The 11,573-nt window shown below is 46.2% G+C and overlaps 1 protein-coding gene across 1 annotated transcript in view; it reads left to right on the forward strand.

Annotated features, from left to right (window-relative positions):
* The window catches only part of LOC144180044 (ATP-binding cassette sub-family A member 2-like), a 42,190-nt gene extending 31,216 nt beyond the window's left edge, over positions 1–10,974 (forward strand). Inside the window, exon 7 of the mRNA XM_077708451.1 lies at positions 10,795–10,974. Coding sequence (XP_077564577.1) covers positions 10,795–10,974 — 180 coding nt within the window. The remainder of the gene's footprint in view (positions 1–10,794) is intronic.
* The last annotated feature ends 599 nt before the right edge of the window (positions 10,975–11,573 follow it).

Below are 11,573 nucleotides of genomic sequence, written 5' to 3' on the forward strand. Positions count from 1 at the left end.
ACACCACATTTATTAAAAAAAAAACCAGAGGAGCAAACCGCAAAATCACATCTTCAACACTCGATAGCATCAGCTCGTGAGGGAGTGTGTAGTACATGCCTTTTACATCCACTTAATGGTTTTGAACGCCTCCTACGAATTCTGAGTCGAAAACCACACCAGTTGTTTATGTGCTATCGAGTTTTCCTATCGAGATGTTTTCGAGTGTTGAAGATTCGATTTTGGGGTTTCGTCCTGTGCGTTTTTCGAATGAATGTGCAGTCAGTCTTCAAGTGTTTTGTATTCGTTTAAATCCTACGTGAGTTCCACGTAATTCAGTGGAAAGAGGGTGGTTACTACACACGAAAGGAGTATGTATTCGGCCCTGCGTTGCTCCCGCACTGAGTGGCCTCCTTATGGCTCACATCAACAGGAATTTCGAGGAAAATTTAAAGGGCACAGGAGTCAAAAACGTTTTAGGAATGTCGATGACTTTTTGGTGCTCATGAAGAGTAATGAGGAAGCCTTCCCTTTGGGGTAGTGAGTACACCGGGGATTTTCAAGGAATACCATAGCTCTTTTGAGGTCACTCATGATGTGCCTGAAACGGACGATCTGTAGTTTAGGATTTGTGTTTAAAATTATTTGTATGTATGTATGTATGTATGTATGTATGTATGTATGTATGTATGTATGTATGTATGTATGTATGTATGTATGTATGTATGTATGTATGTATGTATGTATGTATGTATGTATGTATGTATGTATGTATGTATGTATGTATTTCATTTTATTTTTATTTTTATTTTTGCAGCCTTTTTCTCCCCTTTTCTTGTGCCCCCTACGTGCTTTTAATTTAAACTTTTTGTTTTTGAATTCCAGAAAAGGCCTGTTTCAAGAATATGTCTGCTGGCGACACGTGCCATTTCCGTTGCCAAGTTATTGCTTTTCGGCGTGTGTGTTGTGCGTGTGTGTGTGTTTTTCCTTAACTTGTTACTTTCCCTTTATTTTCCACCTTTTGTTCCTTTTCTTTTGACCAGGGGCTTGCAGGTACCTTCTGATATGAACTTCTCTCACTACCTGTTCTTCTTCCGCCTTTTCTGAAAACCTTTCTGTAGGCCTAGCGGCATGGCAACAAACACCCTCTCACCCTTTCCCTACAAGAATTTCACAGAATATCCACCACACCTGACTTCCCTCTTACCGACTTCACTGCTAAGACTATACAACCTTACTTCCTCCTCAATATCTCCCCCTGCAAACTCCCATACCAATCCCGTTACTAGATTCCATTTCCTTCTCTCCGGGGGACCTACCCATATATAAATCGTGCCATCGAGGCGAAGGTTTGGCTTGGCGAAGGCGAGCCTGTTTGCTGGAACGTTGTCAACAATCTATACCGTGTTCGAAGTTTTTTCTTTCTATATGTATGTATGTATGTATGTATGTATGTATGTATGTATGTATGTATGTATGTCTGTATGTATGTATGTATGTATGTATGTATGTATGTATGTATGTATGTATGTATGTATGTATGTATGTATGTATGTATGTATGTATGTATGTAGCGAGGTTTTCCTGTCTGCCAACCCTTATTTTCTGTCTTATTTCACCGAGGCCCTCATTTCCCATTTTCTGATTCGCTACTTGCTTAGCGAGGGCCTCTGTTCTGCAAGTCTCTGTACCAAAGGTGGCTTAAGAGGGTTCAATGCTGGTCCGACCACTCTCGACATGTTGTAGACACTCAAGTCACGGCCCGGGGATTAAAAAGAAGGTCCCCTTCACCCCGAGTAGTCCGAGTGGAGCTGGCTACCACCCCCAAGTGCAGGAAACAAAAAATAGCTCAACCTAAATATCCGAGAAAGTGCCGGGGAAACAGCCCCGCCGGTAGTGTAGTGGTTATCGCACCAGACCGGTATTCTGGAGGTCGTGGGTTCGGATCCCACCCAGCGGGCATTTTTTCACTACTTTATTTCTGACTCAAAAAAAAATCTTCATCTGTTGCTATGATCCACCACAACCTCCCTTTTGCTATCCGAGGTTTTCTTGACTGCGAACTCTTATTTTCTGTAAGGTTGTCGCTGCGAACCCAGCGACAACCTTACACGCATTATCACGGAGTGTGCAGTAGAAGTAGGGGGCACTATGGCTAGACAGGATACTGGTAAACTTTCACAGGAGACGAAAGATCTAATCAGGAAACGGCAAACCATGAGAATCTCTACCGCAGCTGACACAATAGAACTAGCCGACCTCTCGAAGTTAATCAATAAGCTTAAGACAGCTGACATACGGAAGTATAATATGGAGAGGATCGAATACGCTGTAAAGAACGGAGGTAGCCTGAAAGCAGTGAAGAGGCGTCTTGGCGTGGGGGAAAATAAGATGTATGCACTTAAAGACAAGCAAGGCAATGTCATCACAAATAGGGATAAAATAGTAACAGTAGCCGAGGAGTTCTATAGGTATCTGTACAGTAGCCGGCACATACAGGATAATGCCGAACGAGAAAGTAATTCAGAGGAGATAGACATCCCACCAGTAATGACCGAAGAAGTAAAGAAGGCTCTGAAAAAAATTAAAGGGGGCAAAGCACCTGGTGAGGATCAGATAACAGCAGACCTCTTGAAGGATGGCGGAGAAATTTTACTTGAAAAACTGGCAAACCTGTATACGTAAGCCTGATGACCGCAAGTGCACCGGAAGCTTGGAAGAACGCGCACATCATCGTAATCCATAAGAAAGGTGACATGAAGGACTTCAAAAATCACAGGCCAATCAGCTTACTGTCAGTCGTCTACAAGGTACTTACCAAGGTAATCGCTAACCGATTTTCTGCAACCGTAGATTTCAGTCAACCTAAAGAACAAGCAGGGTTCCGTAAAGGCTATTGAACAATGGACCATATTTACACGATAAATCAGGTAACAGAGAAGTGCGCTGAGTATACTGAACCCCCATATATAGCCTTCATAGATTATGAGAAAGCATTTGACTCGGTCGAAACCTCAGCAGTCATTCAGGCATTACGGAACCAGGGGTAGATGACAATTACGCAAGAATACTAGAGGATATCTAGAATGGGTCCACAGCTCCCATCGCCGTCCATAAGGAGAAAAGTGAAATACCTATAAAATAAGGGCGTCAGACAAGGCGACACAATCTCTTCAATGTTATTCACAGCATGTTTACTAGAAGTATTCAGAACGTAGGATTGGGAGCAGGGGGGAAGAAGGGTTAACTCAGTAACCTAAGATTTGCTGGTGATGTTTCCTTGCTACGTAACTCCGGGGACGAATTGCAAAGCACGCTTTCCGTAGTGGATGAACAGAATAGAACCGTGGGCCTCAAAATTAATATGCAGAAAACCAAAGTAATGATCAATAACCTCAGGAGAGCACAGCGGTTTGGGATGGCGGGAGGTAGTTGAAGTGGTAAGCGAATATATCTACTTAGGTCAAGTTGTGACCCCGGATCCCAACCATGAGGCAGAGATAGAAGGATCAGAATGGGGTGGGGTGCGTATGGCAGACATTCTCAGATAATGAATAGTAGCCTATCATTGTCGCTGAAGAAGAAAGTTTATGACAGCTGCATCTTACCGGTACTCACCTACGGGGCAGAAACTTGGAGCTCACTAAGAGGGTTCAACTTAAATTAAGAACGACTCAGCGGTCAATGGAGCGGAAGAAGATAGGTGTGTAACATTAAGGGACAAGAAGAGAGCAAAGTGGGTCAGGCAGCAAACTGGTGTTAAAGACATCTTAGTAGAAATTAAGAAGAAGAAATGGACGTGAGCAGGGCATGTAATTCGAAGGCAAGATAACCGTGGGTCATTAAGGGTAACAGAGTGGATCCCTAGACAAGGCGAGCGCTGCAGGGGGTTGCAGAACGTTAGATGGGCAGATGAGATCAAGAAATGTGCGGTGATAAATTGGTCGCAGTTAGCACAGTACCGGGGTAATCGGAGGTTAATGGGAGTGGCCTTTGCCCTGCAGTGGGCGCCGATAGAGTCTACTAGAAGTTTTAGAGTGGCCGGAGCGGCGGCATCTCCCATTGTTCCGCCAGGTCGACTTTCGCGCAGAAAATAAAACCGGTATAGCGGTGGCGCTGCCGTCGTCGACCACTTAACAGCCGGCCCCCAGGCACCAGCTCCCAGCCTGCGCGCGGTAAGATTTGCGTTACTCGCTGAGGTGTTTTGCGCTTGCGCAGCTGATTTATTTTGGATTATGAGGTTTAACGAACCGGCACTACACAGGCGATGAGGCAAGCGGTAGTGGATGGCTCCCGAATAATCTTGACCTCCTGGGGATCGTTAACGTGCGCCGAAATCTCGAAGACACGGGCTTTTCAGCTTTTATCCTTCATCACAAAAGCGGCCGCCGCGGCCGGGAATCGAGCCCGCGCCTGTGGTCAGCTGATTTAGAAAATAGACGCAGAACGTCACGACTCCGCTTCAGCAAACATTCAACAGTCGAGTACGAGCCCCCCCCCCCCCCCCCCCCCAACCCCCCTTCCCGCAAAGATGCTTTCTCAATTTTTGGTGCGTATTCTAAAAACGTTGTCGGTATACAGTATTCTCTCGTTAACTCAAAGTCGTAAAGTTAGCTGAAAATTTCGAGATAAGCGCGCTCTTTCGAGTTAAGTCAAATGCAGAAAATTTATCGCCAGGTCCCTGAAATAACAGCTACTGCTGCTAACAACAGCACTATTGCACACGGGGAGATTTTGTGATAAAGGCAAAATAATTCGCAGGAAAAAGAACATTTTGTTATTGCAGAAGAAAGAACTGTCTTGTGCTCGTCTGTTTCGCGTTCGCATCTACATCCCAGAAAAGCGTACTCGAGCTTCTCTATGCATCGCATGAATTGGTGGTCGCCACCGCTACTTTCTACCTTAATTGTTACGAAGCAGACGCAGCATGTATGTTGTTTCTGCTATTGTAAGCACTTTTGGGGGCTCCTCCTCGTCCACATAATCAGCTGCGTCGTTCACAGCTATCTCAGTGATGTGCGTGCGAGACAGAATTCCGGTAACGGGGACGCGTAGTCCGCGTAAACTTGCACTTCACTACCGCGTTGGGCGTGTAGTGGAAGTAATCATTCGAACGGGGACCTTATCAGCTGACTTTAGCGGACTTTGCCTTGTGTCCTGTCTCCCAGTATTTCGAGATATCCGTGGTCCTCCGAAAAAAAACATTTCGAGATAAAGCGGGGAAATCCGTAGAGCCTATTCAAGGTAAACACACGACGAGAAAAAGTTTCGAGAAGATATTTTGAGATAGCAGAGTTCGAGTTAACGAGGGATTAATTTGACGGGCAAGCACCAGGAATGTTTTTTCTTCCCCTTCTTCACTCTGCGCATGAAGCAAAAGCAGCGGGGCGCACATTCTATATGCTCCGAAAAGTTTACTGTTTTATTACGTTTCTATTTGGAACAAAAATACCAACTGCCTTCTTCTGGGATACACCTACCGTTGATGCTTGTACTGTCGTTAGTGGGCTTTCTCATTTTATTAACCTACTATGTCACAGGCACTCGGTAAGGAAGTGTGTACTGTAAACGGAGTGCCAAGTCTGCAGGACCAACTACTGCTTCCGGCATGGCAAGGGGGTGGTGGTGAAAACATTTATTGAACTCATTTGTTGGCCGGAGAGCAGCCTCGATGAGTGGGGTCCTCAGTCCAGCACTCCAATGGCGGACGCTGTCCGGCGGGCCCGCTCGATCAGCCGTTGCTGGTCTTGCGGGGCAGTGCTGGACAGAGCAGCCTTCCAAGAGCAGAGAATGGGGATGCGTATAGGGGTGAGCCCGTCTGGTGGACGCGGACGCTCCCATACAGAGTGGTAGAGGTTGGAAGTGCGGCTCTTGCAATCCGGGCAGTTGCTGGAGGATTGTTTGGGAAAGAAGGGGTGTGTTGGGTGTAAGCTTGGGAACGTGTGTGTCTGGAGCTGCCGCCATGGCGTGGCGTGGTCGCCGGATAGGGAGTGGGGGTGGAGGTAGTGTTTTTCTTTGTGAGCGGGAGTAGGCGAGTGTGAGTGTATGTTGAGAGGTTTGTGGGATGGGATGATGGAAGCTGATGTCGTGGAGTCACCCTGGATCTGTCTATCCGCTTCCCCTGATGCCCGGTGGGCTATTTCGCGGGCGAGCGTGTGCTCATTACCAGCAAGGGAGGCATGGCCAGGGGTCCAGGCGATACGAATGAAGGGAAAGACGGCCATCATCCCAGGCCTCATATTTTTTCATGCCATTTGTGTCGACCAATTATGTCCATCAAACAGCACAATAAGGGCACAATCATAAAATAATCATGAACTGGTTCATATCCGGCAATTTCACGTAAAATACTTTTCGATTGAAAGTTGGAATAGCGAAAATGTCGCTGCAATTACTGTTTTTACAATCCGCTACGAATGCCGCACCAAAGGAAAACCCGTAATTTTTTCGTTTTTATCGAGCAGGAAATGCAAAACTAACGCAAAATGAGCTGCAGCTTTTATTTTTCCTTTCGTTACCCACAGTTCACTGTACCTACAGTATATTTAGGCAATTGGACGGCCACAAAACAAATTTCCAGCGCTCTGCGGGTAAAGTAGCAGCGTTTCCTGGCCCCACCGGGCGTGCGGCCGTGAGCGCGCCCAGCCTCGGCTTTCAATGGTGGTTGACTACAGCGCTACCGCTATTTTCTGTGCGAAACCAGTATCTCTCCGGGCGGCCGGGCGGGCGACTCTAAAACTTCTAGTACACTCTAGCACAGATAGGCTGGTGGTGATGACGGTGATGATGATATGTATATATGTATGGTAAAGATGATGATCATGATGTATGTATATATGTATGGATGGAAGGGTGTATGCACGTATGCTTGTAAGGATGCATGCACGTATGCATGTATGTATGTATGTATGCACGTATGCACGTATGCATATATGTATGCGTGTATGTATGTATATATGTGTTTATGTATGTATGTATGTATGCCTGCATGTATGTATGGTATGTATGTATGCATGTGTGTGTGTTGTACGATCCCGGTAGCCAGAAATCATTATTACCGTCAGCGTCGCCGTACACTAAGCTAGTAAGGAGAAGCATCGCCAGCAGCTGTCTCAGAAACGCGCTGAATAAATCGTGCAAACACCTCTTGAACTTCAGTTTTGACTCTCAGGTGTTGCGCAATACATTAGCAGGATATCGGGAAAGTATAATCCTGGCTTTGGCCGATTCGATTCGCACGAAGGAAAAAAAAACGCGCCAATATCCGAAAGAGGAAAATAGCCATGTGGCACAAAAGGACAAAAGGGTAGCGGTCATCTCGTATGTGCATCCCGTATATGCATAAAGTTGTGCGATATGCGATATGCATCGCATATCGCACATCCGTAAGGGGGCCATGCAGACAAAACACGTTTGGTTCATTCGAAAGCTTGCCTCGTTGGAATCCTACTGCACCACTATTAACGTAAACTCTGTTCGAATAAGCTACATAATTAGGAAAAAATGGAATTGCTATGCGACTCTTTAGGTCACTTTCCGCAATACATAGGACGTCATATGCAGAGTCGTGCGATTAGCTGAAAGCGACAAAAGCAAATGCAAGTCAGGCAGGGCTTATAAGCTGACATAACGAGCTGTTTTCGCATAAGTGTAATGTACATTCATTTTATAGGTAAGAATGGTGGGGTGAAGAAATGGGAGTTACCAAATTACACGCAAATGTGGAAGTACCAGTGCGTACTGCTCTTCGTACTGCGCGCACTGTGCTTGTTATAGCTGCACAGCATTGTCGCGCTTTGCGGATGTCTCAGCCGACATTGGCCGATTAGCGAAAGCGACATGTCGACATGTCGTATGTGACCCTATTCGTCGTGCATAACACATGTTTCGCGAAACAATTACAAGACAGGTGCAAATACGGTCAAAAGCAGCGCAAAAGCGAATAGCGGTGCGGAGCAGTATGGTTGTGTCATCCAGGAGGCCTGACGGTAAACAAGACTTCGCAGCCCGCTGCAGGCTGAAGAGCGCACTTGAAGTCCGCTTGAAACCCCGTCCACGTGGCGTTTTGTAAGACGTGACGAAACCCAAGATTTGGTGGTAGAATTAAATTTTTTACCTAAATTGATATCTTCATCAGTGATTAAAGCATCTTTTGCTACCGGAAAAGCAATGAGCTGCACAAAAAACGAAATATTTCGAATAACACAGACTTGTATTTGGTTTGCATGGCTTGTTTGTTTAAGGTCGGGCGTCAAAGTAGTCATATCGGCCCTTACTAAAATAACTAGGCTTCGCAGGAAAACGTGCCTCTTGAGAAAGGGAAAAAGAACAAATGCCTCACTCGTTACTTTCCAGAGCCAGTGCGTGCGTTCCGCGGAAGGCATCATGAAAAGTGGCCCCTTTATTACAAAGGAGCATATGTTGGCCGGACGGGGCGGTGCATGAATACTCGCTTACGGGAGCATTTGAGCAACGTACAAGACGACAAACATGATAATTTGGCGAACCATGTCAAGAGCGCGACGACTGTGAGCCTCTTTACCATGCGTGCCCCATCATATTTTAAGACGCTTATGAGCGCGTTTGAGAGAATGTTGAAGCCGCGGAAATGCAGCGGGTTACTGACTGCGTAAACACAACGCCCCTATTTTTGTCCTCGAAAGAGCTGGTGTAATAGGATGGATGTTTTTGACACATGCGTGCTGCGCAGTGGTGTGATGAACTTAAATGGTCCTGTGAGCGTGTCCTTCTTTTTTATTTATATGGGCCTTTGTCGCTATTAAAATTCTGTTGTGAGTAGCTCCGGTCCTTGTCTCCTACGTCATTCGTCTTCGTTCATGTGCTTAACGTTGTTACAAATGGGGTAACAGCTAGCTCGTTCCAATACGTTGTTTTGCTTCCAAAGTGTCTTATTTCGTCCCTCCATCGAGTAATTCGTTTTCCTGTTTTTAAACGCGTATCTGGGTGTCTTCTCTGTCACCCTGGTAGCCCACAAATTTTAATTTCACTTCATTACGGGGTCAGAGCCCGATTTCGTGCTTTCTTTACTTGAAGTATATCTTTTACTTTAGTTTGTTCTGTTATCAACAAAGCTCGTTTCCTCTGATCCACATTATTCCTTCCCTGGTCCGTTGAGATGACCTACATTTGCTATCCAGTTGTTTAGTAAGGTGCCAAGCATCCGCTCCTTGTGTCCTCACCTCACATTTTTAATACGAAAGTGTTTTATTCCGGAATTCAGAAGGATTTCTCTTACGTCATATCCGTCACGGAAGTGACGCCAGTACAACAAAGCAAGCTGGCTGTAAAGGGTGCACCCCTGCACACATTGGTTATTGCGGGAAAGCAACCTTTAGTACTAAAGAGTAGGTTGCACTTGGGGTTGTTGGTTTTCGCGTTTTATATTTTAACACGGAACTGTTTTATGCCTGGATACACCAAGATTTCACTGACCTCATATCCGCCTTGGAAATAGCGTCAGTACACTTTTGCCGAAGCGACCTGCCAGAAGGACGTCGCTCGCCAAGCACACCCACAAGACAGCCACCGACCCGCAAATCATGCTCAGCTGCAGAATTCGCTGCATATTTCACTTCCGTGCTTTACCGATGTCTATGACAGAGGAATCAACCGCAGGTTTTTTTCTGAACTTGCCGCTGAACGTAGCAGGCCCTGATCGTTTTGTCGCGACGCTCTAGAACCCGCGGCCAATTCCGAAGCCAACGCCCGCGCTACGAACCCAATGGAAATGTATACGCCAGGGATGCGGTGATAGCTTAATTGGACAGACGCCGTTTTCGTAACGCGAGGAACCCGGGTTCGATTCCTACAAAGCGAAGTTTTTTTTTTTTTTCTTTTCGTTTGGCTTCACATGTTTTAAATGCAGAGCATTTCTTTGCCTCGCCTGTTCCTGCGTCGGACGGTGTCAACAGTTTCGCGTCCACAGCAGGTGCGCCTCTCCTTCCCTCCTCTCTCTCAACAGCAGCTGGCGCGCGCATGCGTCGTAGTCAGCCCGTTCGCTCCGTCGCGGTCTCGGCCTAACAGGTGCGTGATAGCAGCGCGGTGGGTCGTGGAAGGGCGCGCGCTGCTTGAGCATGCGCGCTCTCCCCCCCGTACTGCTCTCCCTCTACTGCGCGCGCTGAAAATATGGCGGCTAGCGGTCGCTCGTGTTTCAGTCACTGCGTTGCTCCTTCCTTCCTTGGTTGACGCTCGTGCCCACGTTTACTCGTGTCTGCTACTCCAGCATCACGGAAGAAGCGATGGAAGCAACACTGCCTTCAATGAGTACTGAGGCCCCAATGCTCTGCATTTACTCGTGTTCCCCTCGCGGGAAGGCGCGGGAATTTTTTTTTTGTTTCCCACTGCTCCTAACCCGTAACTGTCAGGCGTTTGGTCTGGCCCAGCATTAGAGGAAAAAGTTGATTTGTCCCAGTGGTTAGGTTGCCGGTTTCATGGCGTACAGGTCCAAGGTTGGATTCACGGGACCTCTTTGACCGCATTTTTTCTTTAGGCTTCAAGGTTACTCTCTATAACGGACGGATATGTGTCGGCCAAAGCAGGTCTGCTGGTAGAACGTATTTGCTGTTAAAACGTAAATAAGTGTTTCCACTTCACACATAGCGACCACGGGCATTTGTATAAATCACATGTGATGTGCAGTTGTCTCAATACGCAAGCCATGCGTTTTCAGTGATTTCGATTAAAGATGTCTTTGAAGCGCAGTGTATTTCATACCCGTAGTGCGTGGGAAACGTGCTAAGAGAGACTATGATTTGTCACTTCTTTCTGTTTTTTCCAAAAAAATGCTCCTTTCAGAGGCTTGAATACTTCTTGGACCAGAGACCCGCCTGGAGTGCGCTCTTCGGCAGGGTGTCAGCACTACAGAAGGAATTTCAATTTGAACATATCATCGTCACGGACACCAACCTCGAAGAGCTGTTCCTCGGCTTCGCCAAGAAGGCTCGGGAAGAGGCTGAACTGGAGATTAAGGACTGACTGCCCAGTAACACAATTATGCTCATCAGCGAATATCAATTGTTGGTCCCTGATTACTCCCACTATCGCAGCGTACATTAGACATATCCAGGGGTATCGTCTTGAGGTATGTGTCGATAATTTGTTCATTTGTAGGTCCAAAAAAGCAAATTTCATGAGAATTTACCAAAAATAAACACTCTATGAAGGCCGTCGTTTTTTGAAAAGTTTCTTTCCTACAAAAACGTTCTTAATAAAGTGTAATAAAGTGAACACAACGGGTGACCTGTGCACTATTATATTCTGATTAACTGTGTACACAGCGATTATACGTCCTCTTCAATAGACCTTCAGCTGCCTAGTCTCAAACAAGAGTAACGTTTTGCAACTATTTTTTCATATTTAGTGTATCCATGAAGCAAATGTCTTTGCCTGCTTTAAGTTTCTTTGTTTGCACTGTTCCATTAACCTGAAGTGGCCCCGCTTTTGTCCGGACATCCCCTCTTCAAGTACACTTATTTTAGTTTGAGCATGATGTGCCTTCAACGTTAACCGGCTCCGCTGCCATAGAACACTTTTTTCTATTTGTAAGTTTTTCTCTTAAGCTTAGTTCCATGAGC

This window comes from Haemaphysalis longicornis, unplaced genomic scaffold (genome assembly GCF_048455015.1).
Source record: "Haemaphysalis longicornis isolate Haplotype H1 unplaced genomic scaffold, Haemaphysalis longicornis Haplotype H1 scaffold_4, whole genome shotgun sequence".
Lineage (NCBI taxonomy): Eukaryota > Metazoa > Arthropoda > Arachnida > Ixodida > Ixodidae > Haemaphysalis > Haemaphysalis longicornis.